The sequence below is a fragment of the Engystomops pustulosus genome, chromosome 1 (assembly GCF_040894005.1).
Source record: "Engystomops pustulosus chromosome 1, aEngPut4.maternal, whole genome shotgun sequence".
Taxonomy (NCBI): domain Eukaryota; kingdom Metazoa; phylum Chordata; class Amphibia; order Anura; family Leptodactylidae; genus Engystomops; species Engystomops pustulosus.
Genome location: NC_092411.1, coordinates 32,239,930 through 32,257,695, shown reverse-complemented (window position 1 = coordinate 32,257,695; position 17,766 = coordinate 32,239,930). Strand labels below are relative to the sequence as shown.

The following is a 17,766-nucleotide window of genomic DNA, read 5'->3' as shown; positions in this document are numbered from 1 at the left end:
ACTGGAGTGCCAGAAATTGCTTAGCACGGAGCTTCCCTATCTCTCATCCACACAGTGCAAGGATAAACCAGGTGCACTTATAGATCCAGGCACCGTGACTGTGGTAATCTTCTTATATTTGTTATCCATGGCCTCCTTCCTTCTAAAATATATTTTTACAATTATGCCAATGAGCCATAGTGGCCCTCTGTGCTGTAGCTTCACAGGCTGTTGCATTCTAAAGGAGCGATATTTCACATTTTGGAATAAGTCAAACTTTTATGAGCTGTTTAGATCCAATATCTATGTTGACCACACTGTGTGCACCGCTGTGTCTCCTTTGCTGTTTTTATGTAGGCTGATTGCAGGAATTGAAATGGATCCGTATGATCCGTATGATCTCACGTACTGAACACATTGAACAGGACGGGAGTCCTTGCTTTATACCAAAATATAATGTAAGGACTCCCTTTCTGGCAGTCGGGACTGTAGCACCACTACGGTTACAGTTCTTACTGAATCAGACCTGCAGTTCAGCCAGAAGACTGGGAGTCCTTGCATCATATTTCTGTATGATACAAAGGTTCCAGTCCTGCACAATGTGCGCAAAGACTCAGACCAGCGTATGGGTCAGTTTCCACAAGCTGAACGCACTTGTTAGAAGCCGGCCTCAGGCAGGAGGGTCTTGGCCATCAGCTTTGGAGGTCCAATGAACTTCCCTACATTACTATGGCCTCTTTATTCTCAAAGATGTGGGAGTCCCAGAAGCTGGAACAATAATAACCATAAGATGATGGTGTATTTTAACAATACGGTTTCACTTTACAAAGGACTATACAAAGTGGCCTGGAGTGGATCATTCAAACAACAAAGGGTGATGTCAGCACACAGCCGATTGTATAGGTACAACTACAATGTGTTTTACAGTCACGCTCCGCTCCTTCAGCCTCACTTTTGGCATTTCTCTAATCAGTTTCAGTAAATGCATATAAAACCCTGGAGTCAGACAGAAGTTAAAAAAAAAAAAAATCCAAAAAAGGAGCAGTGCAAAAGTATATTCATACAAAGAGTAGAGCGTAAGTAGCTAGACAGGAAGTTCAGGGAGCAGAGACTCCTGGGATCTCTCCTGTCCTATAATTAATCGTAAAACAAGACGCTCTCTGTTAGCGGTAATTAAAACAATGCCGCCCGTTAACCCCTCGCAGTAGTCTGCTAGCTGGAGGTGTGCATGCCATGAGAAGTAATGTCACTACGACACCTACCAGGAGATGAAGAACTTCTGCTAGTCTGTACTTGAACAAAACTTTGTGACCAACTCTAGAAACCGAAAGGAAGTTTCTACCCCATCATAAATCTTCAGGCTCTTGACTTGCATTTTACCTGTCAACATTTCTGGAATAACTATTGAAAACCAACAAACAGCTAATGATACGACTGAAGACAGGCGGGTGATCTCCTGGACACTGCAGTGGTGCTAGAAGAGAACTAGTGATAGTATAGAGCCAATCTTATTCATAACATACAAAGGATAGGACGGAGACACAGATTAGCAAGTGAATGGGAGATTAGCTGTAGTAATAATAATTCTTTATTTATATAGCGCCTACAGATTACGTAGCGCTGCACAAAGCATGCCAAATTGTTCCCTGTCCCCATGGGGCTCACAATCTAAACAACCTACCAGTATGTTTTGGAATGTGGGAGAAAACCAGAGGACCTGGAGGAAACCCATGCAACTGCGGAGAGAAAATAGTCACCAAAATGGCCACTACACAGTAGACATTGCCTCCGGCTCTACACTGTATAGTTCTGTGACTGGGGGAATTCAAGAAACAGCTGGACATTGGGGATACTGGGTGTTGGACCCCCACCAATAATGTCAGCATCCCACCGCCTCCCCCTCCAAAAAAAAAAGTCAATAGCTCCTGGTCTATCAGGTGCTGCCTGTAAATAGGACATCATGTACAATCTGCTCAGCTCAAGATGCTATATAACATGCTGCCTTTCAGTTAGGACACTATGTACAATGTGCTCAGCTCCTTCTGCTCTATAAAATGCTGCTTGTAGGCGGGAGACTATGCACAATCTACTCAGTTCATGTCACTGTATAACATGCGTCCAGCATATAGGACACCATGTACGATCAGATCTCCTATTGCTCTATAACACACTGCCTGCTATTAGGACACTATTGACAATATTCTCATTTCCTCCTGTTCTATAACATGCGGCCAGCAGACAGGACACTATGTACAATCTGCTCAGCTACTCCTGCTCTATAACATGATGCCTGCAGATAGAACACTATGTACAATCTGCTCAGCTACTCCTGCTCTATAACATGATGCCTGCGGATAGGACACCATGTACAATCTGCCCAGCTACTCCTTCTCTATAATATGCAGGTCTCAATTGAAATTGGAACAAAAATGCAAAAAAAAAACCCAATTCAAGTGTATTTCTTTACACCATAATGTAAAGAATAAAATGAGAAGCCTGCTCCCTTTTATAAGTCCTTCAACATGGCTGTATATGGTAGGAAAATGTAAAATACAAAGGGGAGATTTATCATAAGTGAATGAGACCCAAACTGTTCTACTTTTAATGGAAACCAATCAGAGTTCAGCTTTCATTTTCGCACACATGTTTTTAAAACAAAAGATGAGCGCTGATTGGTTGCCATGAGCAACTAGGACAGTTTTGGTCTCAAATGCTTGTGATAAATCTCCAAATGTTATAAAGCCCATTAATATAATGTGAACAGAGCCTTAGCCTTCTACTTCCTTGTGCAGGACATTCACTACAGACAAATGAAGCAGATATTACAGACTGTGAGAGTCGACAGATGAAACGGTTAACCGGCTCTCTGGGTTCTTACAGAGATAACAAATAGGTTTATAATCGGTGATCCTCCTATACAAAGTCACCGCTAGCGTATTGTAATGTGAACATGACATAACTAAGCCGTTCTATCTGTACCACTATGTCATACATTCTGGAAGAGCATGCTGGGAGTTGTCAATCAATGGCGGCTTAAGAGCCACAGGCCAGGCATTATCTAACGCAAATCTATCACTAGGGTAATGCACATTACTCATGTCTGAGGTAATGGATGAGAAAAGCAGAGATATTATACAGAATCTATGTATCTTGTAGATTTACATAGTTGGAATTAAAGGGCTCCGCTTTACAATTCATCTCTGGTAAAAGAATAAAACTGAGGGACAGCAAGGGTTAAAAAGAAGTCTGCCATTAGCCCTATCCATGGGTTTTGGGCAGCAATTTAAAAAGTATACTGTACAATCACTGCGTGCATAATCCCTGCACCATGGCATTGCTTTGTGCGCCCCTGCGCCGCGCCATTATCCCTGCGCCTCTGTGCCATTACCGCGTGCATTATCCCTGCGCCTCTGTACCATTACAGCGTGCATTATCCCTGCGCCTCTGTGCCATTACCGCGTGCATTATCCCTGCGCCTCTGTGCCATTACCGCGTGCATTATCCCTGCGCCTCTGTGCCATTACAGCGTGCATTATCCCTGCACCTGCGTGCCATTACCGCGTGCATTATCCCTGCGCCTCTGTACCATTACAGCGTGCATTATCCCTGCGCCTCTGTGCCATTACCGCGTGCATTATCCCTGCGCCTCTGTGCCATTACCGCGTGCATTATCCCTGCGCCTCTGTGCCATTACAGCGTGCATTATCCCTGCACCTGCGTGCCATTACCGCGTGCATTATCCCTGCGCCTCTGTACCATTACAGCGTGCATTATCCCTGCGCCTCTGTGCCATTACCGCGTGCATTATCCCTGCGCCTCTGTGCCATTACCGCGTGCATTATCCCTGCACCTGCATGCCATTACAGCGTGCATTATCCCTGCACCTGCATGCCATTACAGCGTGCATTATCCCTGCGCCTCTGTGCCATTACCGCGTGCATTATCCCTGCGCCTCTGTACCATTACAGCGTGCATTATCCCTGCGCCTCTGTACCATTACCGCGTGCATTATCCCTGCACCTGCGTGCCATTACCGCGTGCATTATCCCTGCGCCTCTGTACCATTACAACGTGCATTATCCCTGCGCCTCTGTACCATTACCGCGTGCATTATCCCTGCACCTGCGTGCCATTACCGCTTGCATTATCCCTGCGCCTCTGTGCCATTACCGCTTGCATTATCCCTGCACCTCTGTACCATTACCGCGTGCATTATCCCTGCACCTGCGTGCCATTACCGCTTGCATTATCCCTGCGCCTCTGTGCCATTACCGCGTGCATTATCCCTGCACCATGTTAGATTACGGAGAGCTGCACAGAGCTTCCCAAATCAGTCCCTGTCCCCAATGGGGCTCACAATCTAATGTTTTGGAGTGTGGGATGAAACCCATGCAAACACGGTGAGAACATACAAACTGTTTGCAGATATTGACCCTGGGACTTGAACCCAGGACCCCAGCACTTAAAGGCTATAATGCTAGCCACTAAGCAACCAATGCTGCCATCACCATGTGCTTTATCCCTGCGCAATCCCTTCACTGTGCATTATCCCTGCGCCGGTTGAATCACCATGTGTATTATCCCTGCACCGTTCCATCACTGTGTGCATTATCCCTGCGCAATCCCATCACTGTGTATATTATCCCTGCACTGTTACATCACTGTGTATTATCCATGCGCCGTTCCATCACTGTGCATTATCCCTGCACAGTCCCATCACTGTGTGCATTATCCCTGCACCGTTCCATCACTGTGTGCATTATCCCTGCACCGTTCCATCACTGTGTGCATTATCCCTGCACCGTTCCATCACTGTGTGCATTATCCCTGCACCGTTCCATCACTGCGTGCATTATCCCTGCACCGTTCCATCACTGTGCATTATCCCTGCACAGTCCCATCACTGTGTGCATTATGCCTGCACAGTCCCATCACTGTGTGCATTATGCCTGCACAGTCCCATCACTGTGTGCATTATCCCTGCACAGTCCCATCACTGTGTGCATTATCCCTGCACAGTCCCATCACTGTGTGCATTATCCCTGCATTGGTTCCATCAGTGTAAATTATGCCTGTGCCGGATCCATTACTACATGCATTATCCATGCGCTGGTTCCATCACTGTGTATTATCCCTGTACTGTGACAATACCACATCTGTCCCTTATGCAGAATACTCTGTACATATCTTTGACTAGTAACATACCTGCCATGCGGCGACAAGAAAAAAGTTATTTCTTTGCTAAAACAAAATACACATCACTGACTTGATTTTACTTTGCACAAAGCTACATTGCCTCACTTATACAGCGGTTACTGTGACCCAAACCTAAAACGATTTCTATATAGAAATGTCAAGTTTCTAAGCAAAATCATGTGATCCATAGCAACTGTTACATATAATATTAACACATGTACAACTCAAGTTATTGTACTAAATTTTTTCCATTTTTGCTTGTGATGGTTCTGGACTGCCACCTAGAGGTAGACAATAATATTGCATCGAGTCATGCACCAGGACAACACAATTACTCAAATCCAGGGTCCAGGAAAAGAGAAAATAGTCAGAAAAAAGAAAAGGGAACTTAATTTAACTGCAGACACATAACATAAGTAATATTAGACCTTCACCTAATTTTAACCCCTTCAGAACTGCAATCCTTGTAGGTAGCACGTGTATATATGTCATGTATGTACTTCATACGGCTGTATATTATGAACAGTGGCACCAAGAAACACAGGGGGAGACTTATCAGAAGTGCCTGAGAGCAAAACTGTTTCATTTGCCCATGGAACCAAAGTGCTGGTGTCATATTAAAGAGAAGACTCTTCTCTTTCATACTACACCCATGATACTTGGTCATGAAAGGGTTAAAATTGACCCCTTATTAAGGATGAGCGGCAATCTAATTTTCTGTAATAAGCGGTTATCAACAATTTAGCAGTTAATCTCCTCAAGTGACAGAACTAGAACTCTCATCAGCCTTGTCATTTTCCCCCATCGTTACCTGCGACTACTTTTCTTCTCCTGAAGGCTATCTGAAGGTATCGCCGAGGACTTTGTGCTTTTGTTAAGGTCCATTTTCAATTTGCTCGATATACGATCTCTCATCTGTTGTTTCTCATCGCTATCCAGGTCTCCTTCGTCGTCTTCATCTGACTCTTCCTAAAATTTAGGAATAATTAGTGCAAGTGATATTAGGATATCTCCGTAGCTATTCCTTTCAACATGCGTTCATGTATTCTCTATGCATAGAATACCACATATACACACTCTATGGTCACCACATTACAATTTCTGGCTGCTTCTGCAAAGAGTAAAAAGGGTTGTCCACCGTCAGTAAATAATTGATATTGAAGAGGTGGTTTTTTTCCTACATATTTATACAAATTTGGATAAATTCCACATGGTTTTTTTTAGATCTCTGCTTACTGTCATTCTATAGCAGTGATGGCGAACCTATGGCACTGGTGCCAGAGGTGGCACTCAGAGCCCTTTCTGTGGGCACTCAGGCCATCAACCTAGGACAGAGTTCACCAAACAGGACCAGATCCATTAAATCTTCCTGCAGTCCCAGGCAACTTATGAGATGCTGCGCTCGGCACTATTTTACAACGACACTTCATTGACTGTTTGGAACTGCTTGAAAAGTGAGAAGGTGTTAGAGGAACTGCATTATCTTTGTGGGCCTCCTGCTGGACCCACCATTCTTCCTAAACAGAGAGAACCTGGAGAGAAGCTACAATGATAGTCTGAATTTGCCCACATTCTTTCAACTGTATTGGTGGCCTCAGGGGGGCGATACAATTAAAAGATGCTTAATATGGCACATTGGCACATCAGGGTAAATAAGTGGGTTTTGGTTGTAGTTTGGGCACACGGTCTCTAAAAGGTTCGCCATCACTGTTCTATAGCATCCACAGATCAGAGAATCAAGGGCAATAAGAAAAGAAAGCAATTGAAAAATAATGTGTTGCTTCCTGTTCTGTAGAGATCACTTTACATCAGTCCAATAATTAAAAACAAAGGCAGAATTACAACGGCAGGTAAATTCATATACATAGAGTTAACAATGACCTTTGCACAGGCCGCAGATCAAACCCAGCAACACTTGCCAATAGATGTAGGGTGTTGTTTAAGTGTCCGATCACCTGCGTCCTGAATGCAGACACCCCAGCAATCAAAAGAACAGCAACAGAAAGTCCTTTGAATGCTCCATATGCATAAAGTACAGAAGCACAAAGTTAAAGGGATTGTGTGGAGCTGGAAAATCATTGACACTTTCATCCAAAAACAGCTCCATAGTTTGTGCCAGTATTGTCGCTCACTTGTATAAAGATGAATGGGACTTAGTTGCATTAATATACACTAACCAGGGTCAGGAGAAGAGCCATCATTGGATGAAAAAGCAGCCATGTTTTTCAAACCTCCATACAACCCATTCGGTATTAAGTCCAATGAGATTTCTAAGACGGCGAAAAGCAGTGAATAGAGCACAGATAGAGCCTTCGCTTCTCTGCTCCATTCTGTATGGGAAACTGTTGGAACCCTTTTAAGTGATCACTAGAGGGCTCCGAGTTAGGACCCTTTTTTTTTTTTTAAACAAATCCCTAACCAGCTTAGGAAAGACGTACTCTAAAATCCCACATACAGAAAAGAACCAAAAATGTACAATCACAATATTTATAGGGAATAATAGGAGCTTTTAAGAAGTGCAGTAGCGAGATCTCCTCCGTTAGGTCACTACCAGCATGTGTGGCTATTCCCGAGCCTGGTATTAAGCTTTTTGCAATCAAGAAAAAAAATCTAAATGTTCCTGCCAAAAATAAATGACGGAGCCATTCACATTGCTCTACGGCTTTCAGTAATAATTAGATGGCAATTAGTCAGGCTCGGCGTATAAGGGTCTCCCGGAGAGCGCTCCTCTATGAGAGAGCAGGATTATAACTAGATGATTAAAGTGCATCGGAAATGGTTCTTCTCGATTATAAATACGCTCTTATAAGAGGTTATTGGAATTGCCGGCCTTCAGCTCGATCTATCTCAGGACTTCTCTATCCCCGGGACTAATTTCAGCACTTCACAAATATATATGAAATGACATCACCTGGTAAACCAGTATATACCAATGTATCCCGTGGTCCAGAGAGTATCCAAAGTTCACGCTACTATTTCTAATCTGTGTGTGTGGGTGGCAGCTTACGACCATGGCAGGCGCAGGTCAGTGCGCAGAACATCTCATTCTGTACTATAGTAAGGCTCTATACGCAACCACTGCTTCTTTTGGATGATATTTTAATTTCCAGTTATTTATAAAGCCCTTTAATATTGTGCAGAACTTTACTCGCTCCGATCTCAGTCCAAAGAATCTCTGTATTTGGTCATGAGGTTACAGCTCTGTTGAAGATATGACGGCATTACGTGGTATAATAGCGCCCCCATTGGCAAGGAGTCCAGTGTGCATGTATTTTAGACAGGATGTAAGGTTTTGACCCCAAAAACTACAATAATAATAATAAAAATCTTTATTAATCTTAATTTATATGGCACCATCAAACTCCGTAGCGCTTTACAAATCTGTTTCTAGACAAGAATCTAATCTTAACTAAAACAATGGTCTGTTACAGAGCATTCACAGCTAGTACCACAACTCATCTGACGGAGAGGGTAGTGGTTAAGCGGCACAATGAACAGAAATAATAAAAGTTTTTTTCAAAATCATATTGCATTCCTCTTCAACATTCTGCCATCATAATTTAAAGGGGTTGTCCACTTTCAGCAAATCATTGATATTTGTGTGAATTGAAAAGTTATAGAATTCCCCATATACTCTGTGTATCCATTCCTTACTGGTTGCTAGATTTATGCTTGCTACCTTTCTATAGGAAGCTTCTATGTTTACACAGTTCACACGGCTCTGATTACTCTTTGTGATAATGACGGCCTGTGCACCTGTGTGACATCACATGACCACCATTGGAAGTTAATAGTGAAGCTTCCTATAGCAGGACAGCTAGAAAACAGTGAGTAATTGACACAGAAAGTATATTGGAAAATTGTATAAATTTTCAATATCAATTATTTTCTAAAAGTTGACAACCGCTTTAATGTTTGGGGATGTGGTAAAAATCCTTTAAAGAGGACCTGTCACCAGATTATGACCCCCCCCCCCCTGACTAACAATGCCTACTGGTAAAGGGTTACAAGTCCTCCCCATATCACCTAAAATTAGCAGCCAGTGAGGCCCTGTACCTTAATTAAGGCCTTTTTTCTGTTATGAAAATTAGCTTTTGTGACTCATGTCTAATATCTGTGACTCTTCTCTCTCCAAGGCTGGCAGTGAACCACACCCCTTATTCTGTCTCTTCAGATCACTGCTCTGCCTCCTTGTACTTAGGGACCGTCGGCTAATATTCAACTACAGACATATAAAGCTTTATGTACAGATGTGAAATATTGAGTGACATCATCGCAGGTCCTTTAGCCTTCTAAGAATAGCAAACTGTACACCATGTATGTGATTACATGAAATCACAGCAGCCTCCATGGAGGATGGAGAGGATTAGAAGTCCATTGAGGCTGCTGTGACTTGTGACCTGACATGTGATCAGGAGCATGCATGTGGTACAGTTTGCTATTGTTAAGAGGCCAAAGGACCTCAGATGATGTGACTCTGGTCACATGACATGACCAGTAAGGAGGCATAAGGCATGGGGAGGATTAGATGGGAGGGGTCGGCCAAGCAGGATATGCCCCCGGCAACAATTCAGGACACAACACCACCCACAGGTCCTTATTAGTGTCCCGAATCTCTCTGTAGGAGTTTCATCCTGGTGGTAGATGTCCTTTAATGTTTGTTTGTTTCTTTGCAAGACTGTATGCAAATGAGCCTGAGGAGCTCCAGGATCCATTAACACCTATGGAGCCTGGAGCCCCTCGGGTTCATTTGCATACAGTCCTTCATCCTGGTGGTACAAACGCTTTACTACTAACCTACTCCGGAGCTCTCCGCACCTGCGAGGTGCAGCAATGAAGCCAGAGTAGTACACCCTGTGTTGTCGGCGAGAACTTCAGATGCGAGTCTGATGTGCCCCATGGTACTCACACCCAGGTAAATATATGTTTATTTTTTTTATATTGCCCCAATCCTAAGAGCTCATAAAGGCCGTTTCAGACCCTCCATATTGATCTGTAGTTGGTTTAGGGTCCCAAAACTGGTAACAGGCTCTCTTTAATACCTATGCATCTGGTGCAACATTTGTTTAATTTTATAGGTTGGACTTGATGGACCTGTCTATTTTACCAACCTTATACACTATGCTGCCTTACAATAAGTCTTAACATTGACTCTGCTATTTTTGGGAAATTTTCCGCAAGTTCAGTAGAGACCTTCCTCAGTTCCAGTGATGAGAGAGAATTCTGATGACCTGACACGTTGCAGAATCATGTCAGTCATGGATAAAGATTTGTATGCAAAAAGGATGCAGAAGCAGTGATCAACTAAAAGGGAACCTGTCCGGAAGCCAGCGTGCCCATACAGCTGTGGTCTAGGTCCAAAACATTTATTTGACCTCTGGCCATTGGTGCAATTTGGAAATATCCATGTGGAAAAGTTCTGTGGGTCTACGGATATGGGTCCACATGTGGTGCTGGTGCATTCACCATGTCTCCGTCAAAGCTAAGGGAAGTGCTGCCCGATCGCCCAATATTCTGAGGTTTTCCAATGAAGTGGGTGTACTCCATATGCACAGGAGAGGGTTGACTGCAAAGAGGACAGCTGGCGTGATGTGATGAGGTCATTGTACCGGCTGCCATCAGAGGAATGGGGGGGGGGGGGGTCTGATTGTTTAAGGCATAAGGCATGAGCTAGTCCCATGTCCCCATTATTACTATCATAATCAGTAATAAAAGAAAAGAGGTAACAGCCTGGGACTAAAGAAAAGCATTCAGAGAGCTTCACCAGAGGTCACAGTGGGCAGAGGGGTCCGTCTCTAACTAGGGGTCGTCTGTAAGTTAAGTGTCTTTAAGTTTGGGGACTACCTTATAGACGTTGATACATGTGGGGCCTGATTTACAAGTCGCGTACGTCTAGCATAGACTCAGATTTCTCCTTGTGGTCTGATCTCTACAGCCATTGAGTGCCAGATCGAACTTGTTAGGGGGCTGAACTTTAATAAGACTCAATCAAAGGGGCTAATCAATGTGTCCACTTGCCATAGTTTCATTGATACCTCCATTACTGAAGTAGCAGCAAGATTAGAAGATAGTTGTTTTTATATTTTATAGCTATTGGCTCCGGTACAACATTTATTCTTGAACAAAAATAATCCTTATTTATTCAAGTACAATCACTTTGTCATCTTGAATTTCTTGTGACTCAGTTGCCTTTAGAATTATTGGACCCAAAATCTAATGTCTACCAATGGCACTTCCCTTATATGAGCACCCCCTCTCCATGTAGCCGCTTGTAGCCTATTGCATCAGTCAAAACCATTTCGTAATCTGACCTTCTGAAGTAAACATTTTTGTATGGAATGAGTGTGTGCAGCGCTCATCGGCTGGACCTGCTTCCAGCTTACATTCAGATCATAAGGTACAAGTAGTTCTTCTTCACCTGAAGTAAGTATTTTGTACCTTTTAATTTCCTGGAGCTACCACTAGCCGAGCAATCAAATAAAATATATAAATTCTAAAGTTACCACGGCAACCAAAAAATGTTTTTTTCTCCTACCTCATCTCCGTCGCTGTCAGATCGTGCAGAGCTTTTTGAGCTGTAAAAGAGAGGGTTTGAATTGCATTGATTTTTGGCATTGGCAGCTATTAGATATTAGCATTGTGCAGGGAGAAGGACAGGATTTTACAAAATCTTATATTCTGCAGTAGATCAAGTGCATTTATAATAATGAAAAAATATATAAACATAAAGAAAAAGGGGATAGGAAGGAAGATGCTTGTAGTGATTTAGGTTTTTTTTTACAACTAACGCTTTCAATGTGAAGCTGTAACCAAAAATATTATTTATTTTTTAAAGAAGTTTTTAAAATTCCTGCATAATGACCACTATATAGAGAACATTACATCATTACATCACTACTGACAATAGATGATGTTACAGCTTATCTCCTCCCCCTCCCTGTACAATGACCTCTATATAGATAACATTGACCCATCATTACATCACTACTGACAATAGATGATGTCACAGCTTATCTCCTCCTCCTCCCTGTACAATGACCTCTATATAGATAACACTGACCCATCATTACATCACTACTGACAATAGATGATGTCACAGCTTATCTCCTCCTCCCTGTACAATGACCTCTATATAGATAACACTGACCCATCATTACATCACTACTGACAATAGATGATGTCACAGCTTATCTCCTCCCCTCCCTGTACAATGACCTCTACATAGATAACACTGACCCATCATTACATCACTACTGACACTAGATGATGTCACAGCTTATCTCCTCCTCCCTGTACAATGACCTCTATATAGATAACACTGACCCATCATTACATGACTACTGACACTAGATGATGTCACAGCTTATCTCCTCCTCCCTGTACAATGACCTCTATATAGATAACACTGACACATCATTACATCACTACTGACAATAGATGATGTCACAGCTTATCTCCTCCCCCTCCCTGTACAATAATTTCTATATAGATAACACTGTCCCATCATTACATCACTACTGACAATAGATGATGTCACAGCTTATCTCCTCCCCCTCCCTGTACAATGACCTCTATATAGATAACACTGACCCATCATTACATCACTACTGACAATAGATGATGTCACAGCTTATCTCCTCCCCCTCCCTGTACAATGACCTCTATATAGATAACACTGACCCATCATTACATCACTACTGACAATAGATGATGTCACAGCTTATCTCCTCCCCCTCCCTGTACAATGACCTCTATATAGATAACACTGACCCATTACATCACTACTGACAAGAGATGATGTCACAGCTCATCTCCTCCCCCCTTCCTGTACAATGACCTCTATATAGATACCACTGACCCATCATTACATCACTACTGACAATAGATGATGTCACAGCTTATCTCCTCCTCCTCCCTGTACAATGACCTCTATATAGATAACACTGACACATCATTACATCACTACTGACAATAGATGATGTCACAGCTTATCTCCTCCTCCTCCCTGTACAATGACCTCTATATAGATAACACTGACCCATTACATCACTACTGACAAGAGATGATGTCACAGCTCATCTCCTCCCCCCTTCCTGTACAATGACCTCTATATAGATACCACTGACCCATCATTACATCACTACTGACAATAGATGATGTCACAGCTTATCTCTCCTCCCTCCTGTACAATGACCTCTATATAGATAACACTGACCAATCATTACATCACTGAAGAGGAGTCTGGGCCAGATGATTGCTTATGGCTATTAAGCTGCTGTTCTAGCAGCTCAGGCACAATTATGGACAGGAAACAAAAGAGAAAATTCTACAATTAGAACTTAAAGTGATGCATTCGGTTATTTTGTGTTAGAAGGTAGGTCACATCTGCACCGGTAGGTCAACAAAGCAAACTCACTTACCTTTCAATTGCTGGCACTGAGCTCAGACGGGGATCATCCTTCAGGAGATCATGACTACTTTTACTCTTTCCTTTAAACGTCTGCAAAAAGAAATTCAACACATTTTTAATGTTTCTATTATTAAGTCCAATGGCCTCTTTCTTTGCAGGGACAGTTGATACAGCAAATTTCGGCACAGAAGAAATTTTCCGTAAAGGAAACCCTTTGTGGCCGATTCCATTTTCTGTTTGCGTTTGTTGTTTACAGAGATGTAGGAGGTCAAGTTTTCTGTGTAACAATTTGGACTTGGTAAAAAAAATATAAATGCAGTGAAATTGTTTAAAAAAAATAATGTAAAAAAAGCACATTTTCTACCAGGCAATGTTTTTATAGCTTTTCCTGTGTATATATATATATATATATATATATAGTGTGTAATGTGGATCCAGCCTTCCCAAGGTCCTGAATTTTATTATTGTTTTTTCAGCAAAACCACTCAGTTCAAGGATTAACCAAGATATGATCTTGCATCAGAGTAGCTACAGCCTTCTCAAGGTATGTTTGCTTCATAATGCATCAAATCAAATGGTAGGTTTTATTTAACTCACAAAAGTGCTTTTTGAGAGTTGCAGGTTAAGGAGAGCGAGTTGTTTATGTGTTTGATTTCAATTATCGTGAAAGAACCATAACCAGCAGTTACTATGAGGTTACACAGCGCTTGATCAGTGAGGTAATATATATACCAGGTATTACACAGGGGGGGATATTCACTAGGGGCAGCCATTGGGTAGAAGAAGATGAAAACAATTTCTGAAATATCTATCTATAAACACATCTGACTGAGCAGTAAATTACTGCTGGCTAAGCCACTTACCACGTACAGACATCACCATGGAAAAACAAAATTCTTACCATACAGCCAGAGGAAAACATTGTCACGTAAAGTACAAAACAACATGTGACTTTCAATTTCATCGAATTTGAGAGCAGGAACAGTGAACCATGCAGGGTTGTTCTTGCCATCAAATTGATCGAAGCCCCGAAAAGAACGTGAAAGAGAACCGGTCTCCAGATTTTATCCCAATAAACTTCTAGCCTCTTCAAGAAGGACATTTACTATCATTTTGAGAATTCCTTATGTTAAATCTCACCCATTTACCTATAAGAAAAGAAATCTCCAACAAAGTCTTAGGCAAATATGACTCTTTTCAACTCCTTTGCATGAGTTGAGTCCAGTTTAGAAGCTGCAGGGGGCAGCTCATTTAAAATGCCACTATTTTCAGTTCGATAGCACCTACAAACATGTTTTTGGTGTCATCTTAAAGATAAGAAATCAGGTGGTTCTGTAGCACACAGCACCATGAGACACAGGCAGTTAAAAAAGGCAGGAATTGGATTTTTATCTGGAGCTCCTAGAATGATTCTAGGTACTATAGAACTGGAGGGACACTCTATATGCAATCTCTATACTTGACTCATCATCATCAAATACGACTCTTCTACGCTCATTTGCATATGACTTGGAGGAAAATTTTAAGGATAAACAGGAGCGATAACACATAAAAGAGGGAATTCTAGAAAAGAAATGTACAGGCAGTCCCCGGGTTACATACAATATAGGGTCTGTAGGTTTGTTCTTGAGTTTGAATTTGTATGTAAGTCGGGACTGTATATTTTATCTTTGTAACCACCAGCCAAATTTTCTTTGGTCTCTGTGACAATTGGATTTTAAAATGTTGGGTTGTCATAAGAACCAGGATTAACCATAAAGCTTCATTACAGACACCTCTGATAACTGTTACAGCTGATTATTGTAGCCCAGGGCTTAAGTACAGTAAATTGCCAACATCCAGAGGTCCGTTTGTAACTAGGGGTCGTATGTAAGTTGGGTGTTCTTAAGTAGGGGACCACCTGTAACAATCTACCTGAAGTGGCAAATAGTTTAATGGGGTAAAATCTGGTGACAAGTTCCCTTTAAGCCACATCAGAAAGGGGCGTTACTGCGTATCTATAGTGTACTGGATAGGGGACCCTCATCCAACTGCATATGCACAGATGAAAGCTGGATGGAGCATGTATAGATCTACTAAATACACTGTGGCATTCTCAACTAAATTTCCATAGTTTACTTGGTGGTAATTTACCTCGCTGACTTTATTAACCTCTTCCTCCTCTTCTTCTGCTTCTTCTCCAAAAGAAAGTAAATTGAAGTTTCTATAAAATAAGAAATATCAGAGGCATTAAGTTTTTGTTGAAAAGTTAAATGTTGCATTTAAAATGCAAATGTGACAAAAGGCGAATATGTAGGACCATGTTACATTATTTGTTACATTATTATCAGAGGAAAGTGCTTCCATTTTCCCTCTGGCTCTTTTCGTACTCCCTCCTAACAAGATCAGGGGAGCTGCACATTATTCGTGTTCTCAAAGCGTCTGGAAACTCTCTTAAAGGGAACCTGCCATTGAAATTAACCCACCCAAAATAAATACTTAATTAAAAACTATGATTAGAAAGCATTACCCTTATCCCTAAATGGTTCCTTTCCATTGCAGCAAGGTTAAAAAAAATCAGTTTATATGTAAATCACTCGATGTGAGTCCAATGACACTAATAGAGTCCAATGAGGCCCTGCATATTCAGTGGTTACTACATTGCCCTGCCTTCTTGTTCCTGATTGACAGGTCTCAGTGTCAAGATCTCAGCTATATGAAATATTTAGAGAACTTTTCCATCATTGGGCACTTTAAGTCATGTTGCCAGGGTGATGTCATCTAAGGCCCTATTACATTTTCAATGTCTACCCCATGTATGTATCTGATCACATGAAATCACAGCATGCCGCCTCCATGGACTTCTACTCCTTTCCATGCTCAATGGTGGCTGCTGTGATACTATGTGATCAGATACATGCATGGGGTAGACATAATGTAATACATACCATTGCTGAATACTTAGAAGAGGCACGGGGAGTAGATGGGAGGGGCTGACTGTGGAGGTAACGCCCCCTCTGATGCCAAGGAATATAAGATAAAGTTGATATTTGGGGATGTAAAGGAAACAATTTTTAACAAAAATGTAAATTTATCAGACTGAGCAGCTTGAGCAAGTTTCTAGTCTCTTTGTGTGGAAAAAGAGAGAGAAACATCCTGATGGTTCAATGCATATCTCATATGTCTGTTCTACAAAGAGAACAAACCAACATGAATAGATTGTGAAAAGAAGCTTCTATAGAATAGAAAACAAGTGAAAAGTTTTAATATTATTTTCAGCACTTATTCAATGCAATTGTAAAAAAAGGACCTTGAAATGAAAGCTCTACTTTTTCTTTCTGTATACATGTTTAATTATCACGGTTGCTTTCTTCCTGATCAAGGCTTCCTCCTGCAGTCAGCTGGATTTTAAAGTGAACCGTCCTTGGCTGCCTTGGACTGCAGGCGCACGGAGGTGTGCACAGGGCTGGACTATCACTGGAGCTCCTTCTGCGGCCCCCACTATTGACACTACAAGAAGAATACAAATTTCTCCTCCTCCTCTTGTTTTGCGGTCCACAGGACGCCAATACAATTGAAAGCAACGACAGAGGAGGGAGGAATAAATTACAGCTTAAAGGAGATCTACCACCAAGATCAAGGATTGTAAACCAAGCACACACTTACATGCTGGTGTGAGCCCCCTCTGGCAGTATCCGCTCTTCTTTTAGCGTCCCATGTGCTGGTCTTTACAAAAAAAAAAAAGGCTTTAGAAATTATGCAAATGAACCTGGGCCTCCAAGCGCCATGGCTGTTAATTGAGCCTGAAGTCCCAAATGGTTCATTTGCATAATTTTTAAAGCCTTTTTATGTAGAAATGAGGGCATGAGAAGCTAAAGGAAGATCTGATCCTGCCAGAGGGGGCACACACCAGCATGTAAGTGTGCTTGGTTTAACATCTTTGATTCTGGGGGTAGATTTACTTTAAATTGCCATTTGGCACTTTCCAATAATTGGGCTTTAGTTGTAGTTTGGGCTCACAGTCTCTAAAAGATTCAGCATTACTGCCCTGCATACATAAATAGCACAGACAGAGATTTCTACAGACCGATTTGGCAAAACTCTGTCTATCGCTGCAGAATCTGTGCTGTGTGCGCTATATAAATAAAAGGAATTAATATTATTATGATTGTTTTGGCGTACAAGTCCTGAAACTATTGAAA

At 41.9% G+C, this 17,766-nt stretch overlaps 1 protein-coding gene across 2 annotated transcripts in view; it reads right to left on the bottom strand.

The window, feature by feature from the left end:
• Positions 1 to 17,766, bottom strand: part of CWC27 (CWC27 spliceosome associated cyclophilin) — a 121,853-nt gene that overhangs the window by 83,889 nt on the left and 20,198 nt on the right. For both annotated transcript variants that reach the window (XM_072137147.1, XM_072137156.1), the window contains 4 exons: positions 15,719 to 15,788; positions 13,596 to 13,675; positions 11,711 to 11,750; positions 5,987 to 6,144 (listed from right to left, as the gene is read on the bottom strand). In XM_072137147.1, coding sequence (XP_071993248.1) covers positions 5,987 to 6,144; positions 11,711 to 11,750; positions 13,596 to 13,675; positions 15,719 to 15,788 — 348 coding nt within the window. The remainder of the gene's footprint in view (positions 1 to 5,986; positions 6,145 to 11,710; positions 11,751 to 13,595; positions 13,676 to 15,718; positions 15,789 to 17,766) is intronic.